Genomic DNA, 20,655 nt, shown 5'->3' with positions numbered 1-20,655 from the left:
CAATCATATATTTGATTAATTCTTTTGTTACAGTTCCGGGAATTCCAAATATAACCGCAACCTCATCTACTCAGACGTCTATTGCTTTAGAATGGTCTCCATCTTCTATAAATCCATGTAAAGTACAAATGTACAATATCTCTATCACATCAAATAACATCGAGGAGATTGTTAAGGCAACTACAGACCAGAACATAAACATACAAGATGGCATTCTTCCAAATACAATTTACCTTGTGAAAGTGAGTACAATTTTAGCCTAGCACGTACGTGATAATAAATCCCATTCTCCACTATAATTAACAATCTAAATGCAGATTTATACTATTATCAAACTTTGTCATATGCGACAGTGAATAAACAAATATTGTCTTATTCTGTATTTCGAATTAGACCAATAAAGATGAATTGAATTCAATCATAATTCTAAAACATTATATCAGTAATGTCGAAATATTTTTGCTTATAATTGTTAAATAAAAAAACCCTAATATTCTTCACATTTGTTAGGTAGCAGCAATGACATTAAAGGGGTATGGTAACTTTTCAGAGGAAACAAGTATAAAAACATTAGCTCAAGATGGACCATCAAACACAGGTATAATCTTACCCTGCCTATTATAAACAAGGCCAACAACCATTAAGTCGCGTGCTACAATGCATAGTGATACCGGACCGACAGACAGACCGACAGACCGACCGACCGACATAGTGAACTATAGAGTCGCGTCCACGCGACTAAAAATGATATGGCCAATGGTATTCCTACAAAACCTAAATGCTCATAATACACACTAAGTTGATAATGCAATAAACTTCATCATGTTAAGATAATAATTATATTGTATATAGTATATTGTAAGTGTAGAAATGTTTTCACATTGTGCTCCTCTGACAAATTAGTGCTACCTGTTCCAAATTACATTTGCTGGTCGCACTTTTGTTTTGTTTCATCCTCTCTTTAGAACAAACTCCCACTTTCGATTCCTTAAAACTAATTTAAAAATCTAATTATTTTGCAAAATTAGGATACAATGTGCTTTTGATCTTTTTTTCGCGCAAAATAAATGTGTTGTAGTATAATTAGAAGTGTCAATACAATGTTTTGTGCCTAACGGTGTAGTTGCAAATGTTTGTTTTAGAATGTTAAAGCTAGTAATACAGTACCAAGACCATAATAATATATGTAATCTGTCTGTGTAGTTGAAGAATTATTTTTAATATAAACAATGCAGACTCTTAATATACAGAATATTGTTTTTCCTCTTTTCTCAGGTCTTATTATAGGATCAGTTACCGGATCTGCAGCTTTTATTATTATCATAATTATCATTATTTATTTGATAATAAAAAGGTACATAAACATGATGTTGTTTTAGTAATTTTAATTACTAAATGGTTAAATCCATTTAGTACACAGTACATACCTAGACCACCAAACAGAGCCGTATTTTAGTATTTGCGAAGAATAATAAAATCCTCAATTGAATTTTGTTATTGCGGTTTTCTGTTCTTTATGCTAAGTTACCCGATCTTGTCTGAACAATTACTTATATAAAATATAAATGTAATCAATGTTTAACAAAAGTATACAGTTAACTACAAATCCATTAAGCATTGATTATTTTATCTACAGAAGACATCAGATATCAAAACACTTTGATCAACGACCACCTGAAGACTTTGTACCTGTTTTGCCAGAAGATAAAACAGGTTAAAATTGTTTACTTAAAATTGAAATTGTGTACATACATGTCTACTTGTATGTAAGATTTTTTTTAAATATCAGCGATCTTTAAAATAAAACTCATTTCAAGCTCAACATGATAAACTGAGTATAATTTCTACTAATAAATTCTACTAACAAAATGTACATTTGCGTTTATTATATCAGGAAACATTCAGGCCGATAGATCAGTGGATAATTATGCCGACATTGACACCAGCATGAATGATGAAAGAGGCATTTCTAACAATGAGATTGACTTAGAGCCAATATATACCAACACCAGTTCACATGAAGTTACACATCAACCAATTGCTATTCAAGATCTTCAGTCGTACGTCTTATCAAAGAATATTGATCCAGTGAAAAACTTTGAGAAGGAATTCGAGGTAGGCCTATATGTTCAATCTGAAATTTATTTTCTAAAGCTAATGTTATAAATCTGAACCTTAAAGCAAATTCATACTTATGTTGGCTTCATGGGTTGCAGTGCTTTTGAAATCATAACTTCAAAACATTTGTCTGCGTTTAATTAGTAGGGAAAACATTTACATTACTGTATTGATTGAATAAGTAAAATTTGAATATTTTTGTTTTATAAAGGACATTGGTAATCGACCACTGCATCCATGGAAAGCAGCAAAAAGCTCGGTAAACAAGACTAAGAACAGATATGCAAATGTTATTCCATGTGAGTTCAGTTGAGTTTTCATTCAACAATATTAATAATAATTGTTATTACTCATTATATTCGTTTGTTTATATTATTTTGTATTATTTCTGTAATCATTCCAATTCTTTATATGGAATCATTGTAACCATTACACGTGTTTTAATTCCAAAGTCACTCGAAGTATTTTATTGAAGTGATATATAATACTTATTTTAGATGATCATTCCAGAGTGGTTTTGCAATCTCAAGAAAACATTGCTGGATCTGACTATATCAACGCTTCTTATATAGATGTATGTATTTTATTATTTTATTGATCATCTTTGGCGACGTCGTATATTTGTTTAAACTGATGCAGTTCATTCAATTTTTTGAAATCATAAGAAGCCATGCATCTGTATATTAAATATATATATATATATAATATTTATAATTACTAGCTTTAGAAATAGTAATTTATACTTTTGGGAAGTATGGCAAACCTCTCTTATATTTTCTTAAAGCTGACTGAGTATTATAATTCTTTCGTGGTTTGTTACAACTTTATTTCCTTTACTGTAAGTTAAGTTAAATAGAATTAAGAAAGGTTAGGAATAACTATCAATCGGTTTTGTTGATATAGAGTTAAACACTTTTTAACTAGTCATTTTATTTACCATTTTTCTAAATGTCAATTTTAGGGATTTGAACAATCACAGGAATTCATTGCATGTCAAGGTAATGATTGTTTTAAGTTTCGACATTTATAAGATTTACATTACATTGTTCTCTACATTGAATTTATGCTGCTATACTTTTTTCTCACAACTGAAATTCATGGTAATAATAATTATATTATTGTACTTACAGGGCCAAATGTAGCATCTACAAATGATATGTGGAGGATGGTTTGGCAAGAGAATTCTACTGTCGTCGTTATGGTAACAACTGTTTCAGAAGGAAAAAGGGTATTTAATTAGTACAAGGCAATCTAACAACAGGATGCTGAGCTCACCTTGCCACGATAGGACGTTGTAACAGTCCTTTGATCTTATAATTGGCTTCGACAAATTCTAGTTGCGGTCACCAGTTGCATTTTGTAGAAACCAATTGTCCAAGAAAAAAGCAGTCAAAAGTTTTGGAAGCCTGGATGTCGCAATCTTTGATGAAATTGAGCTCAGCATCCTATTGTTAGATTACATTGAGTAGTATAACAATTGTAACATGAGGTAAAGAATGCAATTGCGAGGTCTATTTCTTTAATTTTGTGCCATTTCTGGGCTTCTATTTAAACATGTGCTCACCTCAGCCCACCTATGGTCAAGCATGTTTGACAAAACTGTTTGCTACCGTATTGTTTTAATTGTGAGTGAAATAACCTTTTGATTAGGAATAAAAACAGGCAGTATTTGCCCGATTAGGTATATTTTAATCATACATGTTTATTGGAATAATGCACTTTCATTAAATAAAATGTAAACAATTCAATTCATTAATTTAATTTTCAGAAAAAATCTGAAAAATATTGGCCGGATTTAAAGAATTCTAGCCTTTACGGAGATATCATGGTAACAAATGCTGAGGAACAGGACAACATAAATTATATCATTCGGAAATTCCTACTTCAAATGGTAATATTTAAATGAAGATTGATAATTCATACATTACATAAACTGGCGTTTACATTGGTACAATAAGATTAGTTAAAATGGCCTAACATATTGATATTTGTATTTGCCAATCGAATAGATTGTCTCACAAAAATAGATACGGCAACAGTAATAACGTAACTTATTATTTGTCTAGAAAAAAACCTAAAACACAGGCAAAAAACCCACAAATTTAGTCAAATATTTTACAAAGTGGAATAATATATTGAACATTCAATGAATCTATAGGAAGGGTCTGAAGAGATCCATTTTGTATGGCATTATCACTTCATATCATGGCCAGACAAGAGTGTACCGAGTGAGGTGACACATCTCGTGGATTTCATTCACAAATTTAAAGATGAAAAGAAAAAAGCGCCACCAGACACTGGGCCTATCATCGTTCATTGCAGGTAATTTAACGTTTAAAAATGTAATGTTAAAGTTAAGAAAAACATATTAAGACTAGAAAGAAAGGCATTCCGAGAGTGCATACCTCCGCCTAAGAATATTTGTTTATAGTGCGATTAGGCTATAATTATACTACAACGTTGTGAATGTGAGTTTGGTGTAATGGTTCCAGCCTTTATACAGTTGAGTTGGTTCAATTTCCCTGAGGATCTTTTTTTCATCATCTTTGTTTTTATATGTTATTACTTGGTAAAATAAAATGTTGCCAAGTATAGTGCTTTGTTTGTTGGTTGCTGGATGCTTTCATTAGTATATATTAGTCATTATTCTCAAATAGTAATTTATATTTTATTTTTTACTATGAACCTAACTTAACAGATCGCCGGCTTTAGACAATTGTCTGCTATCTTTTAACACTAGCATGTCTGGAAATAATAATACAAATTGGTCCATAATGTATTACTGTAGTGAGGTGAAAGGTTAGGTATATTGCATATGATTCAGGAATCGCGTGTGCTACACATGGAACACTGAATTTCAAGATGTGCCTAAATAATGGATACATTTTACAATCGGCTAAAAAAATCAACGCTCTAAACTTAGACATACTATGGTAATTGAAGATGGATCGGATTTTACATTCATTGTTTTTTTATCTTATTTTTGATAGTGCTGGAGCTGGAAGAACAGGTACCGTAATTGCAATTTCTGCAATGCTAGATATGCTGAAAGAGAAACAAAGCGTTGATGTGTTCAACTTTGTGAAAAGAATGAGAGATAAGCGCATACAGATGGTTCAAACTCAAGTAATTATGTTAAAAAAAATACTAGATTTATTTAGATCTACAATATTTTACTAAAACTACGTACGTAACTTTTGTATTGATTTTAAGTTGGGCTTTGGTGATTTTGAGCCATTCGGTACGTGATATAAAATGGTCAAAATAATAATAAATATTTTATTTTAAAAAGTAATTGTGCTATAAAACAAATAATGAATGGTTTGTTATTGTTGTTGGATGACGATTTGTCAAATAACAAGACAATTTCAATAGGCCTACATGCTCCAAACCTTTTTATTTAAACACTTTTCCACAAACCTTGTCCCTTGTCCTGTCCTGTTTGTTTTATTTATATATTTTTTTAAAATTTATTTTGTAACACTGGGCATTCCAGGAACTTTTACTCGTGGAATTTCTTTTATGCTAATAAAGTAAATTGTAAAACAAAATTATGCAAAGTGTTCAGAACCTGATAAAACCATCAAATGACGTGGTCCCTGCAATATTGGTTTTAATTTATTATAGGAGCAGTATATTTTTATATACGAGTTGCTACTTGAAGTGTTGTTCTGTGGACAGACGTCTATTCCAGTGCTGGACTTGAGACTTGTGTTACATAGTCTTACAACTACACAGAATGAAGAAGACACTGCTTTAATGTCTCATCAACTAATGGTAACATACTAATTATACGTTGGTCTTTGTGTAAGAATTGAATAAATGTAAACAAACCCTGAAGTTATTACAAGAAGAAAGGTGTTTGGATACGAAATAAACGATTGCAATCAAAGTTGTAGTTAATATTAAAAATGTATATACGTTACCTACTTACACTCATAGTACTTTCTTTGCACAACCTGCTGCGAGGTTCTTAAAGTAGGCCAAACCGGTACTCATACTCTACTATGTATAGATAATAAACTGTGGGCATCTGCAGTTTCTTGTCTCTTGACTATAACTTTACTCCCTTTATACTCCCGTAGGCCTTATACTTATGTCTTTTTTACTTTAAACAGTCACATTTCTAGGCCTGTTCTCGTCTAGAGACAATCACTGTTATTTATTTATTCAATTTTCTGCCATATACAATACAAAGAAGACAAAACAATTATAAAAGGGGGAAAGGAAAGACCAAACAGGTGCTAAACACCTATGCTAGTTGGTCAACCCAGAACATACAGAGCACAGAAAGAAAGAGATAAATAAATAAATAATATTACGTTCTACTATTAAAGCATCTACAAGAAATAATATATTACCGTGTGAGAATGTCCTGCTAAGTTTCATACATGGATTAATAACTCGTCGGACGGATACGGTACATTCCTAGTTATACTATCATAACCGGTTTTTTTTACAGACCCTCAAAAGCTTGTCACCAAATCCAGTGGAAGAATTGGTATCGTCTGGAAAAGAAGCACAAAATATAATACAAAACAGATTCCATGATGTTATACCACGTAAGCCGTCACTGAATAATTATAAATACATATATTTATAATACATTAAAATGTGGTGTACATTAAGACAAATATGTGAAAACTACATTACAAGCTTGGTTCCTACTAGGACGTAATGCAACGCAAGTTGACAGTTATTCGTGATATTCCATCACGTTGTTATTGTTCAAATTGCTTGAGGTGCTCTTACGTCCTTGTGTTACGTCCAAATGTGAAGCCTAATCTTGGTGTTCACTAGACGCAACACAAGGATTTAAGAGCAACGCAAGTGATTTGACCAATGGCACTTGATAGTTCGAATAATCTATCGCTTGTCATTGGTCAAATTACTTAGGTTGCTCATTGCCTTACGTCCAAATGAACCAAACTCTTGCGTATGCTCATTAATTCATAGGTAATACACATTGATGTAAAAGAATCAAAGAAAAAAATAATAATGATATTAAAGTAAGTTTTTAATGTCTTTTTTGTTAGTAAACATGACCCGTCTTCATCTAATGACACCATCGACCAATGGAGGCTATTACATCAATGCTTCTTTCTGTCCAGTATGTAGGCCTATTTACTTATTTTTATTTCTAAAAACAATTTATGTAAATGGTTAAATTGATAATTGTCTTGCTTAAAAATGCATCATCAATGTGTCGATTGCACACTTGCTATACAGTTAGTGTAGAGCTTAGAAAATTAATGGAAGAAACTGAATATTATTCGTATAGATGTGATTTAGAATTATGAGAAAAAATATTTACAATATTCTAAATTATTTGAATTGTTATCACCAGGGATCCATGAAAGCAAACGCCTTTATTACAACTCAGTCACCGCTCTCGGTACCAGTAAATACATGCACTGACTTTTGGAGCATGGTATTTGATTATGATTCCCACATAATAGTGACGTTGAATGAGTTAGAAGACAAATCGTACGCAAGGTACATACCTGAACACGTGAGTGAACAACTGGAATATGGAGATCACATTATCAAACTCGAGTCGTCTGAACGCAAACATTCCATCGTTAAACAGACGCTTACATTGCAGAAGGTAAATCTGAATAAATGCTTAACATAGACAGACAATATATACCAGCTAACTCTGTTAATTTCCGAACAATTATTTTTCTTTCCAAACATAAATTATTATATAAATATTTTCAGTGAATATTTGTTTAATGTTAGAATTTCATTTGGTCTACAGTTGGTAGATTTCTTGTAGATTGTAGATCGTAATTAATTTAGTTTTCTTTGTTTTCAGTTTTCACAGATTTTCAGAACTTGTTTAACCTTTGCTTTCCTTTTTACTGTTTGTTTTCTTTTCTATTTTTGCAACAAAAACATTTAATAAAAACACGTAAACTTGTAAAAAAAACTAAAGAAAATTCAAGCATAGATGTATTTTTTTATTTTAGGGAAAAGAAAAGCGAAACATATATCATTTTATATGCACACAATGGCCGATTGGAGCCTCCATTCCAGACTTTGACTCATTTCTAACCCTGATATCAAGTGTGGAAAGACAACAGCAGTCTTGTAAAGGATATCCTGCAATCATTGTTTGCCAGTACGTATTTAAATATTATATTAATAAAACCAATAATAGTAAAAACAATTATGTCAGAATAATAACGATAATTAGGAATACTATTAATAAAGGAGGAGAATGATAGCAGCAGCAATAACAGTTGATAATGGATAATTACAATAATAATCATTATTTTAATAAGTATGCGTTTTTAAGACAAGTGCAGTCCTGTAAAGGTGGGAATTCTAGTTTTTAGATCTCAAACAATGTGACATAACAGTTAAGCCGTTATAATTACATTTCACCGAATGTTTCCATCATCAGGGATGGTGCAAGACGATGTGGACTTTACTGTGCAGTGTCATCAATTATTCAGAAGATCAAAGAAGAAACTTTAGTAGATGTGTACCATACAGTGAAAAAATTACGTAAATCATGTCCATATATGGTAGACAACATGGTTAGTATTGGTCTTGTCAGTCTTATCTGTCAATATTGATAAAGTGATTTGTTACAAAACTGATAGATAACTTAGTTTATCCGGGACGCTGATATACTTTTCGTAGGTAAGCAATGCAAAATGAATTATTCATTAGTTATAACTACTACCTTATTGCATTAGGGCGTAAGCATTGACCTGAGTACATTTCGGTAATGCAAAAAATAAAAGCTTCCGGGACATACAGGCTTATGGGATTAGATTTTCCCTAAATTTCTCTCCGCCATTGTTCTTCTTTGGGAATCCCGGTATCCGTCTAATAGTGTTGGTCTTCCTGGCAATGTCATTGAATATCCGAGATTATCCATTCTTTTGTTGCTGAAACAGTGCCCTGATAGATCACGACTGCACTGTCGCACTTTGTAATAATTGTCGCACTTTGTAATACCTGTCGCACTTTTTAACAAAACTGTCACACCTTGTAAAAACTGCTGTCCCATTTTGTAATATTTGAGCTTTCGCACTTTGTAAATAGTAGGCCTACTGCCTGACAGTAGTTATTAAAAAGTGTGACAGTTCTGTTGTATGTTATGTTGTGTAATACTAATACTAAGTGTACTACTTAATCTTTTAGGAGCAGTACCAGTTTTGCTACGATGCAGCAGTTCGCATATTGGATGGTTCTCAGAGTTACGAAAATGTAAACTAGATAGACAGCATTTAAAGTGTTATTACTTTGCGAAATTTTTATAATGTTATGTAGTTTTAGGAATATTTCTTTTATAATGAATGTATATAGAATATAAAGACTATGATAAAGGCACTAGTTATTTTGATTAGGTTTTTAAAAGGTCGTTCTGTAAACCAAAATAGGCCTATACACATCCAGTAAACCAGTGTAATTAGTTAGGAACTATTGGAAATATATTGTTTTACGGTCTAGCATAGTAGTAACTTCCGTTTGGCATGGTTCCCATATTTGCTAATGATTGTAGAAAGTTCAGGTCTAAAAGAGACAGCTTTATTGATGACTTATAATTTCTAAAAATAACAAGAACATTAGTAGTAATATACTATAATAATGATATGTAATGTAAACATAAATAAATATTTGTTATTATACCAATGTTTTAAGGCAATGCCCTGAATATTTGTATGTTTGTATGAATTACTAATATATCGGAAACCTGATGTATCTCATATATCGAGGCAATACTTATTCCAAACAGTAAAAAATAATGTTGTAGCAACCATGATAAAGAAATAGTAGCTTAATTAACGGCTTTATAAGCACATCATTTATATCACTCATACTAAACCTCTGTCTACACTATCAAACTAGTTTGGCAGAACAATTCTGATGTGCCTCAAATATGGTATGACGTAATCGTGTCCAAATATGGGCACATCACAATTTTTTTCACATAAAGTGTTATAGTGTAGACAGAGCTTAAGAAAGATGCACCCAATTTGCGGTTTTCAAATGTAGTTTAAATTTTAATTATTTAAATTAATTAATTTTGTTTAGTGTACTGTATTGTACTATTCCGTTAATATTTGGATTCGTGCTTTAGCAAAGGTATCTTTGGATCTTTACATAATTCCTTTTTTTAATGTGATAAGCTCCATAGGTTGGATAAAGACATCGTATAATGAACAAAGGTACAAGCAATGTCTTATACAGTATACTATATATACTGTAATTTAATTATCAAGATAACATTATAATAACAATAAAAGATCCAAAAACGAAATATTAATCAACCTTTAGCCAAACAGTTCAATGGAGCGAATATATATGTATTTTTTTATATATATATGATAATTATTATGATCTAGTTATTTGCATTTTTAGTCGCGTGGACGCGACTCTATAGTTCACTATGTCGGTCGGTCTGTCTGTCGGTCTGTCGGTCGGTCTGTCTGTCGGTCCGGTATCACTATGCATTGTAGCACGCGACTTAATGGATGTTGGCCTTGTTCAATAACGTTTTCATTTAATAAGCTGGTCGAAGGAATCATACATCTTTCTATAAGAATATATTACGATAAAAAAATGTAAGTAAAATAAAAATGTTTGATGGTTGGAATGTTTGAAATAATACATACGTACAAGGAGTTGAATCGTGCAATTAAATAAAAATGGAATCAACTCTCAGAAATAACAGTAATAAGGTAAAAATCAATTTAGTAGGCCAGGGTGTCTAGAAAACTCAGATCTCAGATATATATATCTGAGTTTTCTAGATCTAGAAAACTCAGATATCAAGATCTGAGTTTTCTTGTTCCAAAATGGAACTAGAAAACCCAGATCATCAAATGGATCGTTCCATTATTATCAGAGGGTAGCTTGTTTGAAATATTACAGTATTATCGTTTTCTTACTACTATTAATAATTTTTGTAACTTGTAGTAGCGGCCTATGTTAAATCATAAAGAAATACAGTATACACCTTTTAAAATTAGGATAGCATTTAGGCCTAGCCTATAGCTAAGCAAACGCAATTCAAGGCTCAACGTGTGGGCGCTATCGCGATGTATCGCGAAGAGTAGGCCTGGCCCGGGTACTAGGCTAGAAGTGGTCAACTCGTACCCAAATAACTCGTACCTATTCCCAACTTCGCTAACTCGTACCTCAACCAACTCGTACCCACACCAACTCGTACATACCTAATGTTTAAGCCTACATTTTAACGGTAACGCGCGCCTGTATTTTCTTTATGATTTTAAGCCGTAGGCCGCTTCTACATGTTACAATATTAGTAAGAAAACGTACACAGTAATCAGTTTCAATAATACTCTAGTACTTCAAATGACCTACCTTCTGATTAATAATGGAATGATCCAAATGACCTACCAACCAATCATATGATGATCTGAGTTTTCTAGATCCATTCTGGAACTAGAAAACTCAGATATATCTGAGATCTGAGTTTTCTAGATCTGAGTTTTCTAGACACCCTGTTTTGTCACCCCACTTGGATCCGCGCCTGATCGGGAGAACATTAAACAGAACGATCTCCCGACGAGATCATTCATCGCACGACGCTGCATGAGTTTGCCTAAATCGTGCCGACTAACGACTCTACAGCTCACTATGTCGGTCGGTTAGTCGGTTGGTTGGTCGGTCGGTCGGTAAACACCAACTTGAGCACGCGACTGCAGCCATATGGCCTTGTTATTGTATAGAAAGTTATGGATTGCTTGTATTGAAGTAGGTTCTTTCAAAACATAGGATTACAGGCATGCGCATTTTAACCCCTTTTTTAAAGGTTAGAGTATACGCGGAAAAAATTTGAATTGGACAAATGACGTAATGTTTTGCCAGGTACTAGATAGTTAAAAATTGAAAGTTCATTCTATCTATATTTATTTGCGCAAGTAGGCTATATTTCAATAGCGAGCTTTCGAAAGAGGCGACACGGAAGTGTGGGGCGCATAACCGAGTGTCAAATTAACAGTGCGCATGCGGATATAAGAAAACGTTCACGGACTGTTGCACAGCAACTAGGTTTGGACGACTTTTGGCCTTGCGGGCCAGTCCAGGAGTTACTACCCGCGTCGCAATTTCTCCGCTAGAAGCAATGTTCCCGGATCCACGGGTAGCGCTGTACACGACTGAAGGTTTTACGGAACACACTCAATACTTTCGTAGGGAGAAATCAGGTAATGCCTTAGATATGTATGATGTCCCAAATATTTTGACATTGATCGCATGGAACGCCTTAGAATGATTTCAAGAGGTTTGGAAACGCTGAAAAACGTACAAAACAGTATATGTCTGAGCCAAAACGGGAATTTTCCTTTCTTTCCCTTTCTGATTGTCGGTTAAAATGATTACGTATAATGTATGTTTTATTCATTCATATACAAAGTAAAACTCAATTGGATGGACGAGCTGGATATCTCAGTGGGCTTGTATTGAGGCTATATCGATTCTTTACTTGACAATTTTTTAAACTGTTTTTCTTTAGTTTGAGAGAGATTATTTAGAGGGTTAGACTTTTTATATTTTGGACGAGTTGAATTATTTATGTTTTTCATCAAGACAAGTTCGTAGTTGATAAACTAAGCCGGCCGTCAGACAGATAGATGCACTATTAGACTAAACAACGATGCCACATACATGACTAATGTGAGTACAGACACTATCCCAACATTCACTTCCAACATCAAAATCAGTAGGTGAGAGGATGCATTCCCCGTATGGGTAATGCATCCTCTCACCACCAGAATCCTTCATCAACTACACAGTCATCCTCCAAGCACAGGAACATAATACAAACGTATGTGCAACATCAAAACAGTTCAAGACCTCTACCAGTAGATTGAAATCCCTTCACCATGCCTTCAACAAACACTGCATGTAGCCAAAGTTATTGTACCTGGTCATTTTCCTAACACCTTCATCTTTTAATGATTGTGCCCCTTTCATCTGGCCAATATGGCATCTATCTCTAGTTCCAAACAACTCTGTGTTTGTTTGATTCTATCGATGTGTTCACACGTAAGTATCAAAATTCTGATCCATCTCCATCCTTCAATGATATTATGTCAGTCCACTCATGTGCCTGTTTCAATTTTGTTAGTGCTCTTTCACAATCTTCTTCCGTGTTTTTTCTTGTTTGCATTATGTAGGTCTAGTTTTAACTACTTCTCGTTATTCCAATTACAATACCCAAAATGACACAATACAGTATATAGTAAACTTCATTTAATTTATTGACATAGCAATGTGTTAGGGTTTGACAGGATCAAGCAACAAACGATTTTTAATTGGTATTATATAGGCCTACATTTAAATAAAAAATATACCTCCCAAATTCAATCTACTGTCGTGTTTATATACACTTGCACATTATTCAACAATATTCAAATATTGATGTCAACAAAATCAGATACCCAGAATATAAAACGAATTTTTAAAATTATTATGGAATAAATATCTATCTTTATCATTATTTTTTCAACATTAGGTTCTTTTCCTTGTTCAAAATAACATGTATAATGACGACATGTATTTTTTTGCTATCATTTACCTTATATCATCAAATATAATAACTAATTGAAAAAATAAAAGTAACATCTTTTATTTGTGTTCATATTATTTTCCTTCACCACCACCTCCACCAAATCCACCTCCACCAAATCCACCTCCACCAAATCCACCTCCACCAAATCCACCTCCATCAAATCCACCTCCACCTCCACCAAATCCACCTTCACCACCACCTCCACCAAATCCACCTCCACCACCACCAAATCCACCTCCACCACCACCTCCACCAAATCCACCTCCACCAAATCCACCTCCACCAAATCCACCTCCACCAAATCCACCTCCATCAAATCCACCTCCACCTCCACCAAATCCACCTTCACCACCACCTCCACCAAATCCACCTCCACCACCACCTCCACCAAATCCACCTCCACCAAATCCACCTCCACCAAATCCACCTCCACCAAATCCACCTCCACCAAATCCACCTCCACCACCACCTCCACCAAATCCACCTCCACCACCACCTCCACCAAATCCACCTCCACCAAATCCACCTCCACCACCTCCTCCACCAAATCCACCTCCACCACCACCTCCACCAAATCCACCTCCACCACCACCTCCACCAAATCCACCTCCACCACCACCTCCACCAAATCCACCTCCACCACCAAATCCACCTCCACCACCACCTCCACCAAATCCACCTCCACCACCTCCTCCACCAAATCCACCTCCACCACCACCTCCACCAAATCCACCTCCACCACCACCTCCACCAAATCCACCTCCACCACCACCTCCACCAAATCCACCTTCACCACCACCTCCACCAAATCCACCTCCACCACCACCTCCACCAAATCCACCTCCACCACCACCTCCACCAAATCCACCTCCACCACCACCTCCACCAAATCCACCTCCACCACCTCCTCCACCAAATCCACCTCCACCACCACCTCCACCAAATCCACCTCCACCACCACCTCCACCAAATCTACCACCACATTGGTCAATAATGTGGCAAGTAATAACTATTTTTCTTTTGAATAATTTTGTTATATTATGTTTCAAATATCTAATTAAATAACTCTATAATATAATATAACTCTTTTGGTTTGAATTGAAACGCTTTACTTGGTCTATCTAATCACAAAACACCAACAGTATTAAACTTGTTTAAAAATAATAAACCAAACAAACCTTATTAATTTGTGGTTGCCATCAATATGCCATAGGTGATTAGGTCCTTCTACAGAGTAGACACGTCTGTGTAAACGTCTCCTCTTACTAAAATCTGCCCCTCCCTAATCAATCCTTCTTAATGATTTTTGCAAATCTTTTCTTGGTACAGTTATGTGTCTATGTTTGTTGTTTAAAATCATGTTCGCAGTAACTTTATGATTTCGTTATTATCGTAACAAAAACCTTTAAACAAATTGATTGTTTTGATATTAAATTCGATATTTAAAGCCTTGTGAATGTTATACATTTTGTAAGCAAATCACTTGACTCCATACTCTTCATAAGCATAGTTTGACACAAAATATGGCCGGTTTGCACCCCACGTGACTTTCTAAAATCTGTGAACGCAATGTCGAAACTCTTTATATATATGGCTCTGTTTGGATCCGACTTCGATATGACGCCTTCACCAAAGAGTATATACCACAAGAATGAGTATTCCGCGATTTTTGCATGAGAAATTTGTTAACAGAGAGTGATGCCCGTCCCCATAAGGGCGGATGTATACAGACTAAATAAGACTTGATTTAATAGATATTATACATGTCACATTGAATAGAATTATAATAATATATTTTGCAATTGTGAAACATTTTATACAACATATTTAATAACAAACTAGTGTACATTCACTTCTACAGAAAATTATTTACTACCATGCTAAATTAGTTCACAAAGAAAGGCCGAACAGCAACACCAAAAATCAACCAAGAATTACTCAGTACGGCCTATTCTTTGCCATTGCCGCGTACTAATCTACGCCCGGTCAATTAAGTATTGCTTTTTATGATATAAATTAGTATAAAATACATGTTATTAATAGGATACAATGTTAAATTTCATTAACATTTGTTTGTTTTACCAGGAACAAGTTAAATATAAAAATATTATTAAACTATTTTCTTTTTCAATATAAAATTTAATGACAAAAATAGAGATCGACGTTTCGGTACCATCATAGAACCATTATCAAGATCAAGTGAATACAAAACAATAATAATTATGTGCACTAAGCACCAAAGTTGGTGACAGGAAATGCTAATTGAGGGCTAATTAAGTAATTAGCTCCTCCTACTGAGTTAGATAAACAATTTAGCTTTGATGGAATCCGATTGTTTATTGAGTGTAGGTTTTATCTCTTTGATCCACAACATCTCCTTAATTAGGCAATCAAACTTATTGTTACATTTAGATAAGACTCTAAAGTATTCTGAGATATCACCAGTTATGCCATGTTGTTTTAGGTGATCGCCTATAATACTTTTGTTATGTTCATTAATGCGTTTGTAAAGGTGTCGGCAAGTGTAACCGACATAGTTTGTATCACACAAACCACATTGAAATTTGTACACCACGCATTGTGAATTAATGATTCTGGGTTTCATTTCTTTAGGTTTTAAGGTGTCACCTATCTTACGACTAGTAAATACTGGTAAAATATCGTTTTCAATCTTCGCACTAAGTTGTTTAAGTTGTTTAGTAACCGTGTTACAACAAGTTTGATCCTTGTACGGTAGTACAATCCTAATAGGCTGGGGAGATTAATCAGTTAGCATATCTTCATTAGTATTACTAGGAGTCACACAAGTATTAATGGATTGGTTGAAAGCCTTAACAATATTACTAATAAGATCTAAAGGATAATTCAACTTTTGAAAAATCTTTGTTACATTATCAACCTCTGATAGGAAAATGTCATGCGTAGATGACAATTTGTAGGCCCTATTAAGCATTGTGTGAATTAGATTACGTTTATGTTTGATATCCACATGGCTATCATAATGTAATAATAAGCCTTTATTAGTGGATTTCTTATATACTTTGGTTTCAAGAGATATATCGTTTTTTGAGATAGTCATACCTAAAAAATTTATTGAGTTATCTCTAGCAATTTCCATTGTAAAATCAACGGCATCGTGTGAATTGTTCAAAGTGTTCAAAAAATTCTGTGCTGAAACCTGGCTTGGCATGAATACGATTGTGTCATCAACGTAGCGACGATAGAACTGCGGCATTTTCCCTGTTGCTTGTAAGGTATCTTCAATGTAACACATGAAAACATTTGCCATCAGTGGTCCAAGCGGTGAACCCATGGCTACGCCATCAACCTGCTCGTATAGATCACCATCATATTGGATTGATTTTTGGTCGCAATTGTAAGTAGGTCCTTAAGACCTTGTTTATCGATAGATAAACCGTGTTCAGAGTTAAACCAGTCATCTTTAAAGGCCTTATGAACAAGAATGTTAATGGTCTCATCAAGTGGAACATTGGTGAATAGAGAAACTACGTCGTAAGAGACCAGAACATCATCTGAACCAATTTCAGTAGAACGTAACTCTTTAGCAAAATCAAAAATGTCTGGTATAGAGTATTTGTTGCTGGCGTAGCCATGTAACAATAAGTTTGATTGCCTAATTAAGGAGATGTTGTGGATCAAAGAGATAAAACCTACACTCAATAAACAATCGGATTCCATCAAAGCTAAATTGTTTATCTAACTCAGTAGGAGGAGCTAATTACTTAATTAGCCCTCAATTAGCATTTCCTGTCACCAACTTTGGTGCTTAGTGCACATAATTATTATTGTTTTGTATTCACTTGATCTTGAAAATGGTTCTATGATGGTACCGAAACGTCGATCTCTATTTTTGTCATTAAATTTTATATTGAAATTATATAGTAAACGTCTTTTAATTCGTAATTTGAAACATGACAACCAACTTCATCTGTTCAGAAGTCTTGAGCGATGCAGTCAAAAGCTTGTTAGTTGTGAGTCATCTCTTGACTTTCTACAACTATGTCAAAATACCGGGGTTACCCCAACATTTGCGAGAGCTGATCATACTAAACGTGAACGTTGGAGAACATCTTCTAAGAAGTTTGAACAGAATATCATTGAGGAGGAAATTAAGCTTAAATGTAAACACCTAAAGGAACTGAGAAAGACGATGAACAAATTGTACCTGGATATTAAGAACATGTGTTCTTCTTTTCGATACATCTGTATACTTAAAACGATAACAGAACTAAGGAGAAAACAAATAGACGGTGAACTGCGTAATCACTCCAAGAAGATCGCACGCCTATTATACAAGGATCGAGACATAGACGAACACATTACCAACTTATCTTCGTACCAGCTTTCCTTCTTCCAAAAACTGGTTCTTAGTCGTGGCTTACAGTTCGCCTTACCACATCAATCACAACGTAGGGAAATTTTAGCCAACTTTGAAAAGGCTTACTGGCGTGTCGAGAAGAAACTAAATAATGAGGATATGAAGGAGCTCACATCAGAAACTTTAAAGTCGATTGCTCTAAACTACATCGAACGCAAGGACCCATCTCCACCTAGGTCCCTGAAAAGAGCATTGGGACAATTGAAGAAAAGGGATGACATTGTCATTACTAAACCTGACAAAGGTTCCGGAGTCGTTATCATGGATAAACATCATTATGACCAACTTCTTAGACAATCGTCTATAAACAACACATCTAAGTTTATACCCGTAAGTAAGACACAACCTAAGTCTAGAGGTAGACCAATTAAGCATTTCCATCCTCTCTTAGAAAAGGAGAAGCAACTATCTAATATTGTTCGTAATATACTACCGAAGGAAGTAGCATCTACACTAACATCACAAGGCTCGAGGTTAGCCCATCTGTATGGTCTTCCCAAGACGCACAAAGAAAATCTATCTATTAGGCCAATACTCTCAGCCACTGGCACTTACAATTTTAAATTAGCACAATGGTTAGATGAGAAGCTAAAATCATTAGCCAGCAACAAATACTCTATACCAGACATTTTTGATTTTGCTAAAGAGTTACGTTCTACTGAAATTGGTTCAGATGATGTTCTGGTCTCTTACGACGTAGTTTCTCTATTCACCAATGTTCCACTTGATGAGACCATTAACATTCTTGTTCATAAGGCCTTTAAAGATGACTGGTTTAACTCTGAACACGGTTTATCTATCGATAAACAAGGTCTTAAGGACCTACTTACAATTGCGACCAAAAATCAACTTTTCCAATATGATGGTGATCTATACGAGCAGGTTGATGGCGTAGCCATGGGTTCACCGCTTGGACCACTGATGGCAAATGTTTTCATGTGTTACATTGAAGATACCTTACAAGCAACAAGGAAAATGCCGCAGTTCTATCGTCGCTACGTTGATGACACAATCGTATTCATGCCAAGCCAGGTTTCAGCACAGAATTTTTTGAACACTTTGAACAATTCACACGATGCCGTTGATTTTACAATGGAAATTGCTAGAGATAACTCAATAAATTTTTTAGGTATGACTATCTCAAAAAACGATATATCTCTTGAAACCAAAGTATATAAGAAATCCACTAATAAAGGCTTATTATTACATTATGATAGCCATGTGGATATCAAACATAAACGTAATCTAATTCACACAATGCTTAATAGGGCCTACAAATTGTCATCTACGCATGACATTTTCCTATCAGAGGTTGATAATGTAACAAAGATTTTTCAAAAGTTGAATTATCCTTTAGATCTTATTAGTAATATTGTTAAGGCTTTCAACCAATCCATTAATACTTGTGTGACTCCTAGTAATACTAATGAAGATATGCTAACTGATGAATCTCCCCAGCCTATTAGGATTGTACTACCGTACAAGGATCAAACTTGTTGTAACACGGTTACTAAACAACTTAAACAACTTAGTGCGAAGATTGAAAACGATATTTTACCAGTATTTACTAGTCGTAAGATAGGTGACACCTTAAAACCTAAAGAAATGAAACCCAGAATCATTAATTCACAATGCGTGGTGTACAAATTTCAATGTGGTTTGTGTGATACAAACTATGTCGGTTACACTTGCCGACACCTTTACAAACGCATTAATGAACATAACAAATGTATTATAGGCGATCACCTAAAACAACATGGCATAACTGGTGATATCTCAGAATACTTTAGAGTCTTATCTAAATGTAACAATAAGTTTGATTGCCTAATTAAGGAGATGTTGTGGATCAAAGAGATAAAACCTACACTCAATAAACAATCGGATTCCATCAAAGCTAAATTGTTTATCTAACTCAGTAGGAGGAGCTAATTACTTAATTAGCCCTCAATTAGCATTTCCTGTCACCAACTTTGGTGCTTAGTGCACATAATTATTATTGTTTTGTATTCACTTGATCTTGAAAATGGTTCTATGATGGTACCGAAACGTCGATCTCTATTTTTGTCATTAAATTTTATATTGAAATTATATAGTAAACGTCTTTTAATTCATTATTAAACTATCCTTGAAAACGTGTAAGCAACAACACGCCCGGTAGCGTCCGGTTGATAATGCGAACTGTTTATTCAGCAGTTTTTACTAAATAAATTGCATGAAACGAACAATTAAATATCCAAACAGCATTTAACATGATGTGAGCATGTAGTTGATAACTTTTTTTTATCATGAAAATACTACCGGTGGTCCAGCCTTAGATTAGTGTAACCGTCACAAAAAGTTGTATACATTCTCACTTATTGCGACGCCCTACCAATGGACAATATTACTGTTACAGGGAACATCGCGGATTACTCATTCTTGTGATATATATTCTTTGCCTACACAAACAAAGCTCAGCCGGCCAAAGCAAAGAAAATAGGTCGTATCTTCTCTTTTTATTATCTTTGGCCAAAGCTAGTCGGTCGGCCTGGCTTTCTTTTCTTTATTTGCTTGTCTCCAGAGTGCGGTAGACAAAAAAGTA

General features: G+C 34.4%; 2 protein-coding genes across 2 annotated transcripts in view; both read left to right on the top strand.

Moving 5' to 3' along the window:
• The window catches only part of LOC144842621 (receptor-type tyrosine-protein phosphatase T-like), a 59,798-nt gene that overhangs the window by 17,916 nt on the left and 21,227 nt on the right, over positions 1-20,655 (top strand). The window contains exons 12-30 of the mRNA XM_078699080.1: positions 34-242; positions 511-598; positions 1,276-1,354; positions 1,637-1,713; positions 1,895-2,115; positions 2,330-2,417; positions 2,616-2,692; positions 3,080-3,116; positions 3,249-3,346; positions 3,887-4,009; positions 4,277-4,440; positions 5,109-5,244; positions 5,746-5,895; positions 6,581-6,680; positions 7,155-7,228; positions 7,466-7,726; positions 8,091-8,242; positions 8,528-8,663; positions 9,277-10,071. Coding sequence (XP_078555206.1) covers positions 34-242; positions 511-598; positions 1,276-1,354; positions 1,637-1,713; positions 1,895-2,115; positions 2,330-2,417; positions 2,616-2,692; positions 3,080-3,116; positions 3,249-3,346; positions 3,887-4,009; positions 4,277-4,440; positions 5,109-5,244; positions 5,746-5,895; positions 6,581-6,680; positions 7,155-7,228; positions 7,466-7,726; positions 8,091-8,242; positions 8,528-8,663; positions 9,277-9,351 — 2,345 coding nt within the window. The 3' untranslated portion in view covers positions 9,352-10,071. The remainder of the gene's footprint in view (positions 1-33; positions 243-510; positions 599-1,275; positions 1,355-1,636; positions 1,714-1,894; positions 2,116-2,329; positions 2,418-2,615; positions 2,693-3,079; positions 3,117-3,248; positions 3,347-3,886; positions 4,010-4,276; positions 4,441-5,108; positions 5,245-5,745; positions 5,896-6,580; positions 6,681-7,154; positions 7,229-7,465; positions 7,727-8,090; positions 8,243-8,527; positions 8,664-9,276; positions 10,072-20,655) is intronic.
• LOC144843314 (uncharacterized) lies at positions 17,139-19,985 on the top strand. The gene is made up of 2 exons (XM_078700107.1): positions 17,139-17,188; positions 17,579-19,985. The coding sequence occupies exons 1-2, from the start codon at positions 17,139-17,141 to the stop codon at positions 19,983-19,985; spliced, it is 2,457 nt and encodes an 818-aa protein (XP_078556233.1).

The sequence above is a fragment of the Antedon bifida genome, chromosome 5 (assembly GCF_963402885.1).
Source record: "Antedon bifida chromosome 5, ecAntBifi1.1, whole genome shotgun sequence".
NCBI classification, from domain to species: domain Eukaryota; kingdom Metazoa; phylum Echinodermata; class Crinoidea; order Comatulida; family Antedonidae; genus Antedon; species Antedon bifida.
Note: the sequence above shows the minus strand (reverse complement) of the source record. Positions and strands in the feature narration are given on the sequence as shown.